Below are 22597 nucleotides of genomic sequence, written 5' to 3'. Positions count from 1 at the left end.
CGTGATTCCTCTGGTGTTGCAAGAGAATGTGGGCGGTGGTGATCACTTAACACCAGGTGACCCGTAGATAGCAATGGACAGAGAGGCATGGAACAAGCTGCAGAATGCCAACATCAAGAAGAGGTTCCAATCAAGGATGATGAAGAGAGAGTTTCTTGCGCCGCTTCTTCTCTCTCAGAGCGCCATTTGTTTCCGAAGCGGTAGTAGTATCTAGTAGTATAAGAAATGATATCAAAAAGAATTCTAAAGGAATCAATTTTGAGAAAATAAATGCCTTTTTGCCTTTTAAGACTGCTGTCTGACTATTTGCATATTTATTAAGTTGACTAGAGATGTCGCTATTGAAAATCACTTATTAGGGTTGAGCAGGTGTAAAGTAGATCGTGTAGATGAAGCCACAACCTGAAAGTTAAACAAAGCATACAAGATTTTATGACGATACGTCACTCGAACGGTTAGCTCAGTTGGGAGAGCACTAGCACGGAACGCGAAAGGTCGCGGGTTCGAGTTCCGCACCGTTTTCAGATTTACTTACTATGTAAATAAATATAACAATATTATTATGCATAAGTAATATTTATTATAATGGATGTTATCACAGATGACAAGTGTAATTTAACAGTTAGAAGGTAATTTTATAGTAGATTGGAAATAAATAGATTTTAATAAAAAAAAACCTTCTTATATTTACAGAACGACATTGTGCGAATGACATCAGAATATATTAAGGTATACTCGCGTCATACATCAGACAATCTCTTCTTCTTCTATAATCGCCTCGTACCAAAATACTGTACAAAATTGTCAAACGAATTTTCGATCAGGCCACGTGTCCTGACGCGAGTTTAACATTTTATCACAACGAAGAAAAATGCTCAACGCCGCTGAAGAAGTTTTCGCTTCAAAAAATTTATTCAAAGCAGAATGCACAGAAACCGCGTGAGAAACTAGTGAGCTTACGATTTCGAAATCATCCAGATCGTATTATCAGTTCCGCGGCTTGACCGATCCATTCTAGATCATTTAAATAGCGAATAAATCGCTGTTATTGACATTGATCTTTCGTGGGTCGACGCAGGCGCATGTTATTTGTACAATTTTCTTTATTTTTATATTGAAAGTGAAATTGTGAGTGTTGTGGATATCTTTATCAAGTAAGTGAACAGATTGTACTTTTAGGGTTGAAAAATCTGATGTTAAGTGATTCTATTTTGATACTAAGATGGTTTTTGGTCTTTTATGTTTTGTATACTTATTTTTTTATGACGTGGGAATAAAGAGAATTAATTTGACAGACATCGTAAGCTGACGAAAGGTGGCAAAGAGGATGTAAATACATATAGTTTAGTACGAAACGTGCAGTGACTTCACATAAGTTTGATATAGTGGTAATTAAAGTATGGCGATTGGCGTGGAAGTATTATCCGGCTAAGTATGAAAGCGAACAGTTGCTTAAAAAGTAGTGGATTTCAGCTCTCTTCCTTGGTTACAAGATTATAGTCATCATCTAGCAATCTATCAATGACCGCACGTTTCATACAATCGTGTGTGAATCGCTTTTTCCTCAGAGAGTTTCTCTAGGCTGGTACTAGGTTACTTATAAGCCCAGTAATTTCTCTAGCTACGGCGCCCTTCATACCTGCACACAGTTAAATCCTTACCTAGCTGTCATGTCATTAACAATAGAATTAAAGTCTCAAGCCACAAATATCAAAGTTTATTTAAACTCCGAGCTTGAGAATATTTTAGTCTACTTCAGGCGTAGTTATAAAGGAACATTCAAAAGTTACTTTTTTCTCCTTTGTCACAACTCTTGATATTTTTTATTATATTTAACTAGATTAAGTTCTAAATAGTTGAATTGAAAATTCCTACAACAACGCTTCAATGGAATTGCAAACAATTTTTATTATGAGAAATCCATTGGGAAAAAGTTTACACAAAATTTCAAAGCCTTCTTTTTACGTCAGACGTATTTGCAAAAGCTCTAAGAAACTCAATTGCACCCAACTGAATCATTTCAGCTTTATTAAAAATATGGCTAGTAGTAGTTGCAAACAATTTCTGTTATAAATTAAATGAAACATTCAAAAGTTAATTTGTTTTCATTTCTCGCAAACGCATTTAGTATTTTTTTTCTAAAGTTTATGTGGGGTTAGTTATGAATGAATGATGAGAATTAATATGAAGTTTTATGCAAACAAAAAGTTCATAGATATATCCAATACACGATTGAACATCGACCCAAATATTAAGTACGTTAACACTACTTTATATTTTGTTAAGAAAAAATCTAAGAATAGTGCATAGTATACTAGATTATACAGTTAAAAATTAAAAAAAAACATCTTAACTGTTGCCTCTCAATATATTCTTGATATATTGCCTACTACTCGGCTAAGTCGAGTTAGTGAGTATTTTATGAGGCGATGTATATGGTTTTACAACAAGATACCAAAAAATGTTCAAATAAATGTGTTACAAAATTCAAAAGAATTGTTAAAAAACGATTGTGGTTAAGGTACTTTATATTATAGGTTTTCTTAAGGCGAAGAGTAAGCAGAAAATACGCAAACATGGTGTATTTAGACAAGTTTTGTGGTTAAAGTATAGCATTTCGAGCTATGAACACTACTTAATCCTGTTACACATATCCTTAAGTCTTATTTGGAAGTTGCTAATGCTTGCTGTTGGTTATAGTTAATACTGCCGAGCCTTTTTGAACTACCACTTTTCTTTGAAGTTAAACAAGTTTTTTGACATGGCGTGACGCATTTTTTTGGTACTTCTCTCAGAAAAGTTATTCTTGTAGCTTGTACTTTTTTGTATAGTTTCATTTATTCAGATTAGTAGTGAATAACGAGGATTGTGAGCATATAAACTGTTTTTTACGCAAGAATTTTGAAAATATTGGCTTTGTTACATAGATGACGGGCCGGCAGCCGTGAACTCATATCGCTCAAGGTCGCTGGCATTAAGTGTCGCCTTAATGATATCACATATTGGGAATGGAGCGACGGCCATCAGAGTATTTAAAAATAAATTTCATTGTACGAAATACATTATAGACTCAACAGTCTATAATGTATTTCGGGCGCAATAAAGTCAACACTTTATTGCGCCCGTTCTGAGGCTAACTTTTTCGGATGGGTCTTTGACTTTCAATAAGTGATATTTTATCCTATATTGAATTAAAATATTTGAATTTGCTTTCACGTCCTTTGACAAAGTAATAAACTTTATAATTACTCTGACGCAATATACTTTAATGCTCGCACAGTAATATAATGAAATAGAGAAAAAAATACGTATCACACAAAACTAAAGACTATCTCGAATTATCAGTAGCTATTAAAAGCAAATCTCGCAACATAAAAAAAAACGTTAAAGTATTTGCGAATTGCGAAAATCTTTTGAAAGAAACTCAATTCAAAAGGACTGAAGTCCAATTTTTGAAATCGAATGTATAAACTTTATTGTTGACTTGATCAGACCCACTCTATATAATTACTGAAGATCACTAGATCTTATTGACAAGAGAATTTTTCAAACATTTTATTTTACACTAGCAATGCTCCGCAGTTTCACTCGCTTAGATACCGATCTCGTGAAAGTGGAACATATACTAAATAAGACTAAAGATTTATTTTTGTTAACATAAAAGTATAAATAATACTTAGTTATTAATTTGAATGGAATTTTTGTATTTTAATAATAACTTACAGTATTGTACAGGCATTGAAACGGACTTTAATAAAATATCATTTAATGGGATAAGGATTAATAAATAGAGAGGTATGAATAATATTATGGTTTGATTATTCTCGGCACTTATATCAACTTTTAAAATGTAAAAAAGTAGTTATAGTAGCATAACTACAGTAGTTGGACATAATATGGTATCACGGATTTTTTTTAAATATTGATACGTTCTATAATACTGTAGAAAATTTTTCATCATCAATAGTTCCCGCTGCAATGGTTTATATTATAAATTTATGTGAGGATCCCTTTTAATGTAATTTAGCTTATGTCAATCAGTAAAGATGCAGCTTTCTAATGGTTAAATAAATTTGATATCGGTGTAGTAGTTTTTGTTTAAACATTACAAACATACATACAAAAAGCTAAATTAGCTAAATTAGTAAGATTCTCAGAAGAATATCTTTATCATTAAATACAGGCAAATTTATAATAGCTTTCTATACAATTGCATTTATAAAGTTAAATAGTGCAATGGATCGTTTTTAGTCATATCCATAACAGACATTTTACGTCTTTAAGTTGGTACAAATGGTGCAAATCACATTTTCCGTATTTTTTTACAAACGATGGTTTGTTGTGCTAGGTTCTTTAATATTTCTGCTATCAATAAAATAAAAAAAAATTAATAAATCACATTTTTGGGAAGTTCGTCACTGAGTTGATCGATACTAAGTACCTAATACAGACTGACGAACTCGTGAGGCGAGATAGAGGATCGAGTAGTATATAAGTATGTTATCGTTTATCGAACAACGGTTAGCGTTTAACAATAGGAACATTCTATATGTTTATATAAGACGCTATATAATACTTAAAACTTTAAAACATTGCCTATTTATTTGATGATTTATAAAACAAACTCTGTAATATAATGGTTTATGAATCCGAGTCGACTTACTCAATATCAGGTGTACCACAGGGCAGCATTCTAGGGCACTTGTTGTTTCTTCTATATTTAAATGATTTCCCAAATACTACATCACGAAAATGCATACTTTTTGCAGACAACGTATCTCTTCTAATACCTGATCTTCACTCATCAATAAATCATGTCACAATTGTAAAAGGTGAAATCTGAAGAATTATAAAATGCATGTAAATAACTTGGATGGGGGATAGGGGGTTAAAACTATGCGACAGCCTTTGTATAATAACAATCGAATGATTAATAAATTTTGTCTGATAAATTAAACGGAATATATACATTATATAAATTAAACGGAAATATTTTATTATAATTAGGTTATTACATGAGGCTTATATGAAATGCCACACTCGGGTGAATTTAAAACCTCAGGTGCATTTTGAACGCACAAACCACCATCTCTTCACGGAATCGGATTTTTTTTCCTTTTAGAACAAATTACTATTAACTAACTTTAATGCCTATTAATCCATCTATGTGAGCGCACATTTAGGCTTATATTTATGCATCTTCCCTGTACCTGAAGCTAAAATAAATACATTTTATAAATAATAATGATTCAATAGCCCACTCATTATTAACTCTGATGTAATTCAAATTGACCTACCTACTAATATTCAAAATAGGATTTTTAAGTTACTTATTGAACGCCAAAATGTACCAAAGTTTCGATAATACCGAATGTATTATCATATTGCGTCATAAATTTAAACGAAATCAATTTATGCCTTTAGAACTACTGTTAACTTTGACAAACATAAATACAGCACTATGAATCGTCAACGTAAAGTGTTGTCTTAACGCACATTATAAGCGCAGAGCTGCGAACAAAGCAACAGAACTGTAAACATGAAACATACTAACAATTCAAATATTTCTTTCAGAATGACGAAGTTATTCTTCCAGATTGCCATCATTACTACTATTCTTCACTTCACTCGCAGTTCCGAAGATAGATACATTCGTTATGTAAAAGATAGCTGCTTCATAAAAGGCGAAGCGTTAGCATGCGTCAAATACAAGGCTTTGAAAATTGCCAAGAATACTATTTTTGGCGATGTAAAAAATAACGAGACTATAGTGGCAAATGATGTTATAAGCTTTGTGCCACTCGAAGAAAACGTAAATGAAGTTACTCTTAAAGACGATGACGCGATACCGGAAGGACCTAGAGGGTTTTTGTCGGAGTGGAGTGAAATTGCGAAGTATTTTGTTAGTTTGGTGAAAGAGTTTTTCAAAATGAGAGGCCTCAGGATCAATCTTCCACCAGGTGCCAGGACTATTGAAGAAGGCGACAGCAAAGATGATGGTAAGAACATTTTTGTTGTTAACGTTTTTCAACCTGTATTATTTTTTCAAGTACCATTTAACCAATACAAGGAATCTTAGATATGTAATGTATAGTTTGCACCGTTATATTCGAGAATACAGTTTTTACAAAAAAAAAGTAATGCAATAAATTAAAAAAAAAGGATTGTGTGGTTTTATGAAACCACGGTAAAAGTGAAACTTTTTCACATTATAGACATTTAACTAAAAATGTTTGGAATAATATTCCATTAAGGGTATTAAAATCGCTTTAGCAATCTGAATTTTATACTTAGCAAATTGGAATGTAAATGGGAAATAATAAAAACAAACAAAATAGCGTGGTGCACTGGCACAAATGAGTAATAGTTCACACACTACACGGTCAGCTGCTGCGAAATATAGGCGCCGCCCGAACGTCACGCGACATGCTACACACAGATGAAACAGTTTGAGACGATGTAATAAAAGGTTCACTTTAATAATTCGCTCGAGAAAAGACCTCTTGGTTTTGATAGTTACTCATATAAATTTTAATTTAAATCAAAGCCATTGGACCAGAAAACCCCAACAGTTTTTAATTAAAGGAGGTATACTTTCTTTAATAATTTAATTTTGAACTCAGCCTTCAGCCAAATTGTTTCATAATAGTCTAAGCAATGTTTAAATTAGGATTGTGATATAAAAACTTATACACATAAAACTGAGTTTCAAAAATATTGTACACTCTTAATAACTTATTTGATTTTATTATAGTTGGAGAACTTACATCTAATGACAATAATAAAACTAAGCTGATATCTGATATAATATATTATTCTTTTTAACAAAGTAGACATAAAATAGTTCTAATAAAAGATTAGTAAAGAATATATTATTTATTGCACGTTTAAATTGAAAAATTTTGCCAAACAAGTTCCGCGTATTCTAAGTAACTCCTTACAGAGGCGTAGTCAGTGAACACATTATTTTATATGCGTTCAATATTTTTGACGTTTTAATTGATTGAAATTCCAAAGACACATTTATAACAAACTCGAATGCTAAATGCTGTTTATTAGTAATTTTGATGCATATAAAACTCCCTAGAGTCTCTAATAAATGAACACTTCTTCGTCTTAAAGGAAATAGTTATAAATTAGTGAGATTGGCTTACTGGTAAATGTGTACATACGACATGATATAAATTTTGAAAGCGGTTATAGCTTCTTGAAAATAAAGGTAGTCTTCAATTAATTTTATTGGACTATCATAAAGAGAAGTAGTGCCAGGTGTGACCCTTGAAACATACCTGAAGGAATGAACACTGCGTTGAATGAACTATTCTGTCAGAATATCTGGAAAAATCAGTGAAAATTGAATCTAATTGAGAAGGCTCCGACATATTATGTTTTAACGGGACATTACTGAATATTAAAAGATTCGACGTAGCTGACATAACCGCTATGAACCGTGTTTTTTTTTTTTTTATTTAGTATAAACATACAGTTTCTTCTTAAAATAATACAAAGTCCTGTTAAACTGTTTACACATTTTATCTACAGGATCGAGCGTGTCTCATAAAATAAATCTTAAAACGTATTTTACAAATGTTACTGCAACAATAAATAATAATTCAATAGTTTTTTAAATTTATTTTTGTTTGGTTCCCGTCGGATGTCTTCTAGCAAACTATTAAGCAGATATGGTATTATTTTCTTTAAAGTTCGAGTATTGATCTTGTATGTCTCATTGCAAAGTAAAGTAGTTCATACATATAATAATATATATTCAATTATTTTAGCAAAAATACAAAATTTGGATAAAACCTGGTTGGTGGGTTTCCATTTAATTCTCACCCTCTAGAAATTTTGTAAATTGGGTGGGTTAACAAATGCAAAAATTCAGTGTTATAACTAGATTTTTATAAAATATAAGATTTAAAGAAATAACGTGCACAAGGAAAACTCGACTTAAAAATATATTAATACAAGTCGGCTCAACATTGAAGATTTTCTGCTTTCAAGTCTAGCAAAAGTAATAGATTTAACTAAAATACAATAATCAGTTCATCAAAAAACTATTAAGTCAATATAAAATTAACGAGTCTTCATAACAACACAAAGGTTACGAACTTATTGAGAAGTTTAATGAAATTTTTCACGGATGAAAGAACGAAGGATAAAAGGGATTACGTTCAGATGTCTGAACTTTAATTAATTGAGGTGATCATGTCAACGGGACTTTTATACCAGTATTTATTTTTAAATGATTTCAATTCTGGATTGTAATAATTACAGAGAATTACTTTCAACATTTAAATAATGATAAATGGATTGGAAAAATTGATTGGAAAAAAAATTAATTAATTAATTAATTAATTAATTAATTTGAGGAAATTAATTAAATTACCTCAAAAAAGGAGGAGGTTCTAAGTTCATGGGTATTTTTTTATGTTTGTTAACTCAACTTTCGACTGGGTGAACCGATTTTGATAATTCTTAGAAAGCTGTTGTTTCCCGTGTGGTCCCTTGCAGTTTGGTCCAGAGCTTACAATGGTATCCATGAGAAAACCATCTTAAATTTGCTATAAATATTTGCGCGACAAATGGACGAATCACTCAATATGGCGAAAACCGATTTCGTTGATTCTTTTTTTATTGGAAAGGATACATTTCAAAAGTAGGTTTGGTGATACTTTGGTATAGTGTGGTTAGGTTCTGATTATGGTATCTATAACAAAGTAACGGAACTCTTCAATTCTTAGGAGCAAATTAACGATACTCTGCTGAATATTTTTAATGCTATCCGGATATTTGAGTCACCTACCGTAACGTAGTTATGGTCAAGTAATAGTCGTAATCGAATATGATGATCAATGGATCTCCTTAAGGAGTCACAGTAAGGGTGCGATCTGTGGCAGAATTTCTTACGGTCTGGAATCAAATCGCAATGTCCTTATGGCTGTGGTATCCATAATCTAGCCGGCATCCTAAATGTTACCCTCTATCTCAGTCAGTCGGTAGATTGACAGAGATGGCCACTGTACTAATGATCCATTCTCTACTTAGAATCAATTACCCCATATTCTGCCAACAATAATTATAATCAAGCGTACAAAATTACTCCCAATTGTTACCCAATCTGTTTGCCCAATCAAAACAAAATGATTGCGAATACGATAAACGTGCTAGTTGTGGTTAAATCCCACAGGATTGCGAAGCGTTCCGTATTTGCGGGATTCCAATATTTACTGATTTAAGCCTCATCCTGTGATCTGATACAAAGGAAAGCTTTATCGAGTATAAAATAAAACAGGGAATAGAAAATTCTTTGTTAATTGTTGGTAATCCATTAGAGGAAGTATAGTGAATTAGGTTATTTGTATAAGAAGCCTGTGAAGTGTGAGACGGATCAGGAACTGTTGAAGGATTCTGTACCATATAACAAGTTATAGGTCTTAAGATGCAGTTTTAAGAATTTTTGTTAAATTTTGGAAGTTTTACTTCTTTAGGCACGTTATGAAAAAATGATGAGAGTGAAATTTTAAGATGCGCGCGCATCACTGTAACAGGGTGATGTTGGTTCCTAAAATTTTCTGGCGTTTGCGTCATTCTTATTTTTTTTTTGGTTTCTTCGTCCATTATAAGGACAAGCTAAGGGTTCAAGCCCATACAGCCGTATTCATTATTAAATAATTAATTGTTATAGCTATCTTTGCAAATTTTTTACAAAATTGTTCTTTCTAAAATCGTAGAATATCCGAGGAATAAATGATTTAAATGATTTTTGCTTCGTTAGGACAAAGAAATATAACTTCTTGCGTGCATACATAAGTACACACACATTTTTTATTATTATTTCTCCTGATAGTGGCAATAACTATACATATTACATACGTTGTCAAAATTTCAACTATCTAGCTATTGTGGTTTATGAGATACACCTCGCTGACAGACATTTTACTTACAGCTATTTATAGCAAGTTTTAAACGATTTTTCTTAGAGGTATTATACTCCAGGTAACATATAATACATCCTGAGATAGTCCCGCCAAATTTTGGCATGTTTTTCGTATATTGATCGGAACAAAGACTTATTGACGATATTATTGAAAATGACTTTGTATATTTTGCATTTTGTCAAAGTCAAATTAACTTTATTCCATTAGGCTTATACAAATTATTTAAGTTTTCTTTAGTGTTAATTCCGCCAATATTTGTTTTTAAACAATTCGACACGTGCTTCGCCTCTACACCTCTACACGAGGTATCCTCAGGACGTGTTGTCTCGCCAAAATCTGGCACGAGACTCCTGCCAGAGTGAGTGAGTGTCGAATTGTTTAAAAACAAATATTGGCGGAATTAACACTAAAGAAAAATTAAATCATTTGTATACTTATGGATTTCCGCAAAGTAACGCCTACTTCAATAAATTTTCCATTAGGCTTAACTTAAGCGCTTTTGAATAGTCACTATAAATATTTCTTTTAAATTACTGAATCTACTATAACATGTTAGAGAAAAATAGAGCTCGAGTGAATAACATACAAGAAACTCAACGGCCATTCTTTTCAATCAATATAGTATTTAACAATGGCTGTAATAATTTACAAAACAAATTAGTTTGTAAGGCGCTGCATCCAAATAATTAATTGTGTTAGTTAAAAGCGTTTGAAATACCAAATATTTAATAAAACGTGTAATAATAATTACAAAAAAAAGTGTGTGCGTGTAATCTTTACGCGCGATTGAAGTAAAACTTAATAATAATTAACTTTAGGAATAATGAACAGACGCATTAATATATTACATTAAATTTACATTTAATAAAGCCGTGTTACCAACTAAGCACTCGCGTATAACTGTAGAGCTAGGAGCATTGTTATATTTTTGCTATTTTTTATCTCGGAAAAGCTGACGATATAACTTCACCTTTTGAGCAAAGTTAGCATTTTCTCTACCTAAAATAAAAAAATGCCTTTATTAATATATAATGTTATTAATATTATTTTATCATATTGACAAATCATCACCAATTTGGCTTCAGAGCCGGTCATGGCACGATCGAGCAAGTCCACCGCCTGGTTGAAATAATCAACAGAACTTTGGAGAACAAACAAAACTGCTCTGCCATATTTCTAGACATCAGTCAAGCATTTGACAAAGTCTGGCATGATGGCCTTCTTTATAAAATCAAGCGAAATTTTCCTCATTGCTTCTTCCAAATCATCAAATCATACTTGGGAAAAAGATGCTTTGAGGTTAAATACAACGACGAAGTATCACCAATGCATGAGATTAAGTCAGGTGTACCCCAGGGCTGCATTCTGGGACCAGTGCTTTATCTTATTTTCACAGCAGACTTACCAACCCTTGATGCACCTGGATAGACGACTTACGTGGCAGAAACATATCTGGACCAAACGCAAACAGTTAGATACCAAAGTCCGCAATCTATACTGGCTGCTAGGTCGAAAATCCAAACTCACATATGAAGGCAAAATGTTTGGACATATGGAATTCAGCTCTGGGGATCGGCAAACACAAGTAACATAGAAATACTGGAGAGGTTCCAAGGCAAAACAATCAGAAACATGCTTAATATTCCTTGGCATGTTAACAACAAACTGATGCACGCAGATATAAAACTGGAAACCATTAAGCAAGAAATAGAAAAGTACAGTAAGAGCTACCAGTTTAGACTTAACAGTCATAGAAACAAACTAGCTTTTCAACTTCAGGGACCTGGCAGCCTTTAATTCACCAGGCTGAAGCGCCACTGTATTCAGGGACTAGCAGCAAGATTTGTGGACAAGAATTGAGAGACTTCTCACCGGTAAAGCCTCCCCTAAAGACAACGCTTAAATACAATCATTGCCAAGACGCAGAATCTAAAAGAAAAAAAAAAAATATTTTATCAAGTGAGATGTTATATATTTTATACAGAATGATATAATGTTATATTTTGATATTATTATTCATCAGAATATAAACAGGTCAGTTCATTATCAGGTTCTTGATTTTCTCTTTTATTCTTATTTATTGATGAAAGAGTATAATGTTCCTGGGATTCCACCATTTTATTTGACTGATTTTTATTTTCATTATATATTCTATTTATAATTCAGTTCATTGTCCATTCGCATATTTTAAATTTTTCACTCATTAGTAAAATAATTGATAATAAGAAATGGAGGGTTATATTATTATAAGCACATATAAATATGACGTTGTTATTGAATATTAACAATTATGGCTGTGTGGGCTCGAACCCTTTGCCTGTCTTAATAATGAAAACGAAAAATTAAAACCAAGAACAAATTATTGAATGTCAGAAAATTTCTGAAAACTTATATATTATCTAATGCAATAGTAGCACGGACGAGAAAAAAAAGGACTCCGTGTCACCTTACATAACAGTGAGGCACCAAAACAGGTAAACGTGTAAATACATAGCGCCAAGCATACACTTAAACTAATACAAGCCGATTGGCCGCCATTATGAGATTTGCCATCGTCTGTGACAGATCAATTTGCGTCGCAATAAAATATTTTAAAAATGCCGTCGTGGGTTGTGAAAAAGTGTAAAAACAATAATATAAAAGTATTTGTGGATATATGATTACATAAAGGAGAAAAAATTGTGTAACTGGTATACCCCGTAACCGCATACACACTAGCATAAAGGTGCTTCACTTGCTAATATCACGGCGCGGAGTCCTTCTTTTTTTACTAGCCCGTGAATAGTAGTAATAAATAAACAATAAAAACACTTGGAGATTTTTAAAGAATATTACTTACCATTTTGTTTTTTTTTAACCATTAAATTATAACGGCTCAAAAATTCTTTCAATTGACTTCCAAGTCGCGCCTAAAGAAGTTTTACTTCAAAAACTGTATAAATATAAAGTATCCTTTAGTGGATGTATCAAGCTTGAATTCATCATTTTGTGTATGCTTCGTGAACATGATGGTCGTGATTACTGTCATAATTAGTAATCGCATCCAATAAAATATACAATAACATATTAACTTTTGCTATAATATAGTCAAAGCTGCTATTTATATATGTACGTTTCAAGAAAATATCAATATTATGATTTCTATGATGAAATGTAAATATTCACGAATATATAAACTTTAGTTAAAATTAACTGCATGTGAATGTTAAAATATTAGCGATGGTTTTGTATTGAAGTGAAATGACAGAATGTTAAATTTTCGATCAAATTTTTTTTTAATTCTTTAGTTTCGTATTCATAGATATTGACGGGCTATTTTTCTCGACTCACCGTCTGTGCGTCTGTTGTCTGGAAACGGCTCTGTGTTTCGTTCATTAATCTAAGTTAATCCATTTATCTGCTTGATTGAAACATAGCAGGAAGTAAACAGAAAAATCCCAAAATAGCAATCGCAATTTAGCATTTTCATTCGGATTCTCATTTTGACGACCCATATAGAATGGTTAGTGATCCTGACTACTAAGCTAGAGGTCCCGGGTTCAAATCCCGGTAAGTGCAATCATTTATATGATGAATGTGGATGTTTGCTTCCGAGTCATGTATGTTTAAGTAAGTATATTGTATTAAATATATCGTTATCTTGTACCCACACAGGCTATGCCTAGTTTGGCGCAAGATAATTTGTGTAAAAGTGTGTCAATATATTATATCAATGTATTCTGCTTATAACGATGTAAGGGAACAAAACTAAAACACGTGAACAGTTAATTAAAATTTTATCCAATTATATATGTTGAAACCACACTATTAAAACGATCATAATTATACACAATAAGCTAATTCCACGATATATTCAACAAAACTATGTGAAAATTTAACCAATTTGTTGGCGCAAGTTCTTTATTAAATAATAAATTAATTAAATGCGCGAATAATTTCGTAACAATTTGGAGTCCTGTACAAATAATATAATGTATTTTACGCGTAGATAACTTATACCTCTAGATAGAGTCTCTTGCCTTTAGACAAGTGATAAAAACAGGCCAGAAATATTAGTTTAGTGTGCGTGACAAGATACGTCTTACATTAGTAATTTCTATGACACTGTGTTAGTGTGCGTGCATTGCTCAAAATAGAGGTTTTTATCAGGAACACAAGAAGAAATCTTAAACAAGTCGGAAATAAATAAACGACCTATATATTTTATTTATAAATAATTTGTTACTTTTAAAGTGATAACTTCGGGGTTAATTTTATAACACAAATTAATTTTTTAAATTTATTTATTTTTATTCCCCTCTGTTAATGTAAATGTTAATTCCTAAAATTATTTATAAATAAGTTTTACTTCAATCGTAAATTAAGAGTAAAGATTACACGCACAAACTTTTTTATCTTATTTATTTTAGCATTTTTATCAAAATTTGCGTGCGACAAGTAAACTTTTCGCAAACTTTTTTAAACAACAGTTTAGCTTACGAAAAAACTCACGCGTAATTTTCAAATTGGCAAACGGCTCTTTTTCAACCGCAACAATTATTTATTATTTAAATTAATTCCCCTCTGTTCATAAATTTTGATTACAAATTCAATTTGTGTAATATTTTATTTCATGATACGTTTATAGCTATGCGTGCCTCTCTCATTGATATAGGCAGATATTTTTATAAACAGGTTCTGTAGCAATAAATAATTAATAATGAATATATTGTATTGTCTTGTCATAAATAGCAGGCGTTTATAGTATCTGCGACAGCTACTTTTTAATAAATGAATATGTGTAATTATTAGAAAGAGCTGTTAACTATTGTATAAAAGTATATTTACAAAGTTCCATTTGTGACAATTATAACTATTTTCCATCTATATTTGCTGTATAATTTTTTGGCAAATCATAAAGTTCGCAACTTAGATTAAGGATTGGTACCTAGAAACCGCAGGAATAGTCGCAAAGTTAGGGAATTAATACTACGCTCAAGTGGGCGTTCCCGAGCCAGTCTCGAACTATGTGTGCTATTATTTGAAACTAAAATGTCGGGTTCCGTTGTAAAACTTTGTAAAAATAATACTACAAGAAATAAGAAAGACACTGGGATCACATATCATCAGTAATCATTTTGTATTTTATTAATTTATATGTAAAACAACAAGAAGCGTATGTTACAAAATTTTAAAGATCTCATTGAGTGTCAAGATGCCACGCACACAAGCATCTAATAGTTGCCGTAATAAAAAAGCTATTGTTCTCAGGTAGTGCGGTATCTAGTTGGAGTGCAGCGGAGACCAACCCTTAGCCTAAGGTTCGAAAATACTAGAAGTTAATGTTTAAAAAAATACCAAAACATTAGCCAACATTAATGAAATTGTCGGGTCGACTTGTGTGTATGTGGGTCGACCGTCTGTCTCTCTGTTTGTTTTTTTCATACACAGTAATCTCTGATACTACTGCACTGACTTTTATTAATGACAATAAGGGACGAGACGATCAGGAAGTTCAGTTAATGGTAATTGATACAATGCAGTGCCGCTCAGGATTCTTGAAAGACCCAAAAATTCTGAGAAGCACTACAACTGCACTCGTCACCTTGAGACATAAGATGTAAAGTCTCATTTGCCCAGTAATTTCAATAGCTACGGCGCCTCTCTGACCGAAACACGGTAATGTTTACACATTACTGCTTCACGGCAGAAAAAGGCGGCGTTGTGGTACCCATAATCTAGCCGGCCTCCTGTGCAAAGGAATATTCTTCAGTTCTGGGATTAATCATTAAATATACAAATTTAATTACTTCCAAAATTTATTTACAATGCGAAACTCGACCCCATGCCTTTCGGGTTCCGTCGCTCTTAACAACTGAGCTAACCGATTTGTGATTAAAAGTTTAAAGTACTAATTGAACGTCGTGAAACTTTCACGAATGCCTTCAGCGTAGCTTGGAGCAATCTTGTGCACTGAGAAAATAATTTCCAATCCAAAACTTATTACTGAACTTTTATCTGGTACGACTGAAATCTATCTATGTATTCTATTTTATGTGAAAGAAGTCACGGGCACGGTTACTAAGATATAAAGTGGCCAAGTGCGAGTTGGTCTCGCCCATGAAGGGTTCCGTAGCAGCAAGCAATTTAAAAGTTATATAGAAAGGAAAATGATATAAAATTATTTCAATGGAAAAGGCAAAAAATCTTTGCTCTAAATCATACAGTGCAAATGAGCACTCATCATTTATACGTATTAAAAAATAACTACTTACTCGATCTCGTTCAAACCAATTTTCGGTGGAGATTTGCATGGTAATGCACATCATATTTTGTTTTTTAGTTTTATCATTCTCTTGTGAAGTGTCTCTCGTGGAAACTATTCAGATTAGAAAAATTATTTTTGATATACGTATGGGTTCGATGAAAGAGATTTTCTGAGTTTCAGTTTTAACTATTTATTGGACCCAAAAATGTATTGTTGTTTTTTTTTTATTTTTGTGTGAAAATTTGAATGCGGTTCACAGAATATAATATCTACTTACCAAGTTTCAACAGTATAGTTCTTTGAGTTTTGGAAAAAAGTGGCTGTGACATACGGACGGACAGAGGGACATGACGAATCTATAATATAGAATCTATATATCTCATATATTGGATGCAGCACCTTACAAACTAATTTGTTATATATATATATTACAGCCATTGTAAAATACTCTATTTTATTGATGTTCAAAGTAAATCCATCGAACAGCATTATATTACAAATATTGCTTAGTAGATAATATTAATTACTTATAACCATCTGTTGCCTTTAGTAAGGCAGTATGCGTGTAACCATTGATCGGTCCGGTCCTACTTAACTATTAACCATTCGTCTATAACCATTACAGGACAGGCCCGAGTAACCATTATAACAAACTAACAGTAGAGATCCGCGTACTCACAAGTAGAACCATTAATTATAGTTATTTAGCAAGTGTCATAGATTAATTTAGTATCTTAAGTAAATAAATACCTTTACCATAAAACCAATATATATATCTACCCCTAAGTGCACCCCTTTTCATGGTCCTTCGAGCCCTTTCCAATTGAAAATAGTGGCCGTTGAGTTTCTTATATGTCCTTCTCACGAGCTCAACTTTTTACGAACATATTGTAAACTCAGTAATTTAAAATAAATATTTGTAGTGACGATTCAAAAGAGCTTAGTTTAAGCCTAATTGAATAAAGTTTATTTTACTTTGACTATAAGGGTTCCGTTTTTGCCATTTGGCTACGGAACTCTAAAAAATAAAACAGTTATAATTATACAATGTCACACAGATTATTTCCGTTTGTTGACCTTTACTATCGTTATGTTCTATTTGCTTCCGATACACAATTATGGAATTACTTGCGTTAATTGAGAAAGCTATTTTAATGGGAATTTCGTTTTATTTGGAGCAGTAGGTTAAATTGAGCGTTACAGAATGTCAATCATATTTGGCTATCGAATCGAAATCGAAATCGAAATCGAAATTATTTGTTTCTTACTTTGATTACGTTTTTATGACAATAAGGGACGAGACGAGCAGGTCGTTCAGCTGATGGTAAATGATACGCCATGCCCATTACAATGCCGCTTATGATTCTTGAAAAAATTCTCAAAAATTTTGAGCGCTCGTCACCTTGAGACAGAAAATATTAACTCTGATTTGTACAGTAATTTCACTAGGTACGGCGCCCTTCAGACCGAAGCACAATAATGTTTACACATTACTGCTTCACGGCAGAAATATGCGCCGTTATGGTACCCATAATCTAGCCGGCATCCTGTGCAAAGGAGCCTCTCACTGGTATATTAGTAGCAATAGTAGGATGGCTTGCCAAAAATAAATATTTTTGTTTTCAAATCCAAAATCTGTTTATTGCAAGTTACACTAATATAAAATGGTCTTAAGTAGAAATCAAGACAATAAGTGACGCTCTGTAAGATACAGCAACATTTTATATAAACAAAATAATATTATTAAGTTTCCAGAAACCGACTTCAAATAACTAAAAATGTAATATAAAACACCACTTATGCAAACCATTACCTTTAATATTAATAAAATACAATTATTTATATGTGCTACCTATTGATAGGTTTTAAGTCGGCGCCAAGCCCTGGTCTCGTATCTAGACGAAGCTATCCCTCTCAGTCACGCGTGGCGAGTGTAGGTACCTATTATTACATTTGGCTTGGCACCGACTTCAAAGCCATCAATATGTAGTACATACAAATAATAGCAATTTATTAATATTAAAGGTAAAGGCTTGCATAAGAGGTATATTAAATTAAATCTTTAGTTATTTGATACTTTTCAGTTTTTGACGTCGGTTTTTTTAAACGATTTTTTTTATTTTTAAATTTTTTTGTGGCAGTTAGCTAATATATAATAATAATTAACAATCAACCGGAATGAAAATTCCTAAAAAAGGTACACATAAAACAATTATATCATCAGCATAGACAAAAATTTTCTTAAAAAATGTTCATAAAATGAAAATTACTGGGCCAAACTTTATAAAATTTCATGGGGCAAATGGCATCTATTCCGCAAAGAAGAATTACGAAAATCGGATCATAAATCTCAAAGTAATCGGTGTACATACATAAAAAAAATACCGAATGAATTACTTCTAAATTTTTTATTAGAACTAGTTATGACGATCAATATAGTTAAAAAATTCGTTTAGATTGCAAAAGCTTTGTTGAAACAAACTTTTTAAGGAATCTTTTAAATAAAGAAGACTTCACTTTATTTTTGAAAATCGGTGCAGTAGTTTTTGAGTTTATCGCGAACAGACTGACAGACAGACGCGGCGGAGGACTTTGTTTTCTAATAGTTTTATTTTCTAGTGATTATTAATCATTAAATATAATTTCAAGTCAGCAACTGATATTAATAACTAGCTGACCCTGCAAACGTAGTTTTGCCATATAAAGTATAATTCACGCGATAGTTTTATAAGTAATAAAATATTGCCTATATTATAGCCTGTAACATCATTTTGTTCTATTGTCAATAGTTTTTGCAGCGCACGCAAAAATAGGTTTTCGATTTTACACCTTGTGTTACAAAACAGCAATTTTATTACGGATCCCTAATTTTGAAAAAAAAATCATAGCCTATAGCCTTCCTCGATAAATGGACTACCCAACAATGAAAGAATCATTCAAATCGGACCAGTAGTACCAGTAGTAACAGTGAAGTAGGTAGTTATTAACATAATTTTAAAATCAGTACTAAAGGTATAAAAGGCATTTATTTTCACAAAATTGATTCCTTTAGAAATCTCTTTTTTAGAAATCTCTTCTTTTTCACTACCGATTCGGAAACAAATGGCGCTCTGAGAGACAAGAAGCGGTGCAAGAAATTCTCCCAGCATTCTTTTTTTTTGCTTTTGTTTATCATATTATGAACAAGTTGGTTTGTGATTAAATCAATTATTTATATAATAAAGATAATAATAATACGATAAGAAACTATTTTTCTGTTATTTAAACCAAGAAAATCGATTGGCTGTGCCATCATTATTTAAATACCTACTTATATTAACGTTAAAAAAATCTTAATGATGCGTAAAAGTTATAATGAACCGTATCGTCAGTCAAGTAGTTCACGGTCGGTCAACGAAATAAAGAGATTAAGAATCTCTTTATTGTAACGCTCGCCGATTGGATATTATTTAAGCTATTTTTTACAATAATTTTTAGGGTTCCGTAGCCAAATGGCAAAAAACGGAACCCTTATGGATTCGTCATGTCTATGTGTCTGTCCGTCCGATACGTCGCTGCCACTTTTTCCGAAACTATAAGAACTATACTGTTGAAACTCGGTAAGTAGATGTATTCTGTGAACCGCATTAAGATTTACGCACAAAAATAGAAAAAAAACAGTAGTAGTAATTTTGGGATTTTGTTTTCATCAAACCCATACGTGTGTGTATCCATGGATAGGTCTTCAAAAATGATGTTGAGGTTTCTAAAATGATTTTATTCTAAACTTAATAGTTTGCGCGAGAGACACTAATGTGTCCCCCCCCCCCCGTAACTTCTAAAATAAGAGAAAGATAAAACAAAAATAATAAAATATGATGTACCATCGATTGATGATTATCATGCAAACTTCCACCGAAAATTGATTTGAACGAGATCTAGTAAGTACCTAGTTTTTTTTTAATACGTCATAAAGTAAATTTAGCATTCATTCAATCTATTTAAATATAAAATAATTTTTCTCAAACATGCATGGAAATATTGTAATTTTTTTAAATTTTCAAAACATATTTTCGGACAAAGAAAATCAAATCCATTGCAGGAGCGTTTTTTTGAATTTGGAAAATTACAACGCTCCTGCAATGTTGTTTGAAACGGGTATGGTTATTAAATACTCTTTGATCGAACCTCTTTTGTCATTCTTGGCATACCATAGTCTCTTTGAGTATGCCTGTCGGCACAGATGATAAAAATTGTAGGCAAAGCTTAAAATTCGTCTTGATTTGTTATTTACTTATTTATTTATTTATTCAATGAACAAAATTATCTTAATATATATAATAATAAAGACGTACTCGCAAAACCTCTAAGGTTTATGTGCGAGCGGTAAGTTCGCATTACAATAATTGTTTTAATTACTTAAGACTTAATATAACATATAGTAGTATTATTAAAAATATACATCATAGGTATTCCTGGTTATTAGCTTCTAGATAGTATTTTTTTAGCTTTACTTTTAAATTTTTCTTTTGCAGATATATATCTATTAGATCATTAGGTAATGTATTTAATATCCTAGGTAATACATAGTTACAGGTTCTTTTACCATATACATTGTTATATTTAGGTAGACAAAACTTATTTAGGTAGGCTAGTTTCCTCATATTTTGTTTTCTTTCATATTTCTTAACATTACAATATGTATTATTATATTCTACAACTAAAATAGCGAATCTTATTTTTATGAATTTTTTCTAAATATGTTTAATACGTTCTGCCATAACAGCACAACCCGTATCCAACAACAGAGTCAGCCAGGGCAAGATATAGTAGTCTCAAGATTTTGTAGTTCATTTTGTATTTAAGTATTGATAATCTAGAAAGTATTGACCTTAGTTTATTACATACAAATTCTATATGAGGACCCCACGTAAAGTTATTGTCTATAATTAGCCCAAGGTACATATGTTCTTTCACTACATCCAGTGGTCTACAGTTTGTGCTGTTATGACTTGTACTATTGTGTTGACAGTCGTGACAGTGGGCTAATATCAAAGGTTCATATGAAGATTTGTTATGAGGGGATTCTATGCACATTAACTTACCTGCTTATTAAATATAAATTTAATAATAATTAAAATGAGTTCCAACGGTTCAAAGAGTGAAATGGAAATTGATTGTACTCCACCAGATTTAAGATCAGAAGCCAAATTGGCATTGGAAAACCTGCTTCCAGCAAAAAATATATGAAATTATTAATTTCAATGTAAAATTACACGAAGCGTTATGTTACAAAATCTGAAAGATGACATTGAGTGTAAAACTGCTACGCACACAAGCATCTAATAGTTGCCGTTATTAAAAAGTTATTGTTCTTAGGTAGTGCGGTATCTAGTTGGAGTGCAGCGGAGATAATCCTTAACCTTAGTATATTCCATAGCTTAATCTATGTCTAGCAGTATCTGTATTTCGACAGTACGGACAAGTTAGGATATCATCCCCACCATCTGGATGTGTGGTGGTCCTCCACAGTGCGGTTTTCAAGGAGCTTTCTTCCTCGTACTACGAAGCTGTGGAACGAGCTTCCTTGTGCGGTGTTTCCGGGACGATACGATATGGGTACCTTAAAAAAAAGCGCGTACACCTTCCTTAAAGGCCGGCAACGCTCTTGTGATTCCTCTGGTGTTGCAAGAGAATGTGGGCGGCGGTGATCACTTAACACCAGGTGACCCGTACGCTCGTTTGTCCTCCTATTCCATAAAAAAAAGTCAGTAACTAATGATAACTGATCGAAAAGTTTCAATAACGTCTTAAATTTCTTATAAATTCTGGTCAATAATTGCCTTTGCCCACAAGAAAGTTAAACAAGAACTTAAAATGTTAATAGAACTTATTCCCTCCAGCACTGAGCAAACTTAACAAAGTTGCCGTTGGAAATCCCAATTGGAAAAGACATCATATTTACTAAGCCTTTTATAAGTTAGACCTTTTTTATAAACTAATTTAAGTTTATGTGACTTTTTTGTCTGCAGTCTATTAAATGAGAAATAATGAAAAAAAAAACTATTATTAAAACTCATTGTCGGTTTTTTATCATTTTTTATGTTACCAATATAATTAAATGTTATATTTTAATAAAATTTAAAAATTTATGACGATGTATACAGGGTGTCCCAAAGTTATGGGACATGAAGGGAAAGTACCTTAAATATCGAAGATAGGCTATTCCGGCTGAAATGTTAAAAAAAACACCTCTACTTTTGTAATGCCAATCGAAAGAATGGCCAAAAACTAATAACTCTTTTTAAGTAACATAGTATTTTAAAAGAATGGAACAAGTTTTCCTACTTGGATTGGTACGAATGGACCGATTAGATGACCGGCCAGATCCCCGGACCTTATACCATTACATTTCTTCTTTTGGGGATAC

General features: G+C 32.1%; 1 protein-coding gene across 1 annotated transcript in view; it reads left to right on the top strand.

Moving 5' to 3' along the window:
* The first annotated feature begins 5575 nt into the window (after positions 1-5575).
* LOC126980057 (uncharacterized) overlaps positions 5576-22597 on the top strand; it is a 30556-nt gene continuing 13534 nt past the window's right edge. The window contains exon 1 of the mRNA XM_050829678.1: positions 5576-5999. Coding sequence (XP_050685635.1) covers positions 5576-5999 — 424 coding nt within the window. The remainder of the gene's footprint in view (positions 6000-22597) is intronic.

This window comes from Leptidea sinapis, chromosome 4 (genome assembly GCF_905404315.1).
Source record: "Leptidea sinapis chromosome 4, ilLepSina1.1, whole genome shotgun sequence".
In the NCBI taxonomy this organism is placed as follows: domain Eukaryota; kingdom Metazoa; phylum Arthropoda; class Insecta; order Lepidoptera; family Pieridae; genus Leptidea; species Leptidea sinapis.
The sequence above is the reverse complement of the archived record's forward strand: the minus strand, read 5'-3'. Positions and strand labels throughout refer to the sequence as shown.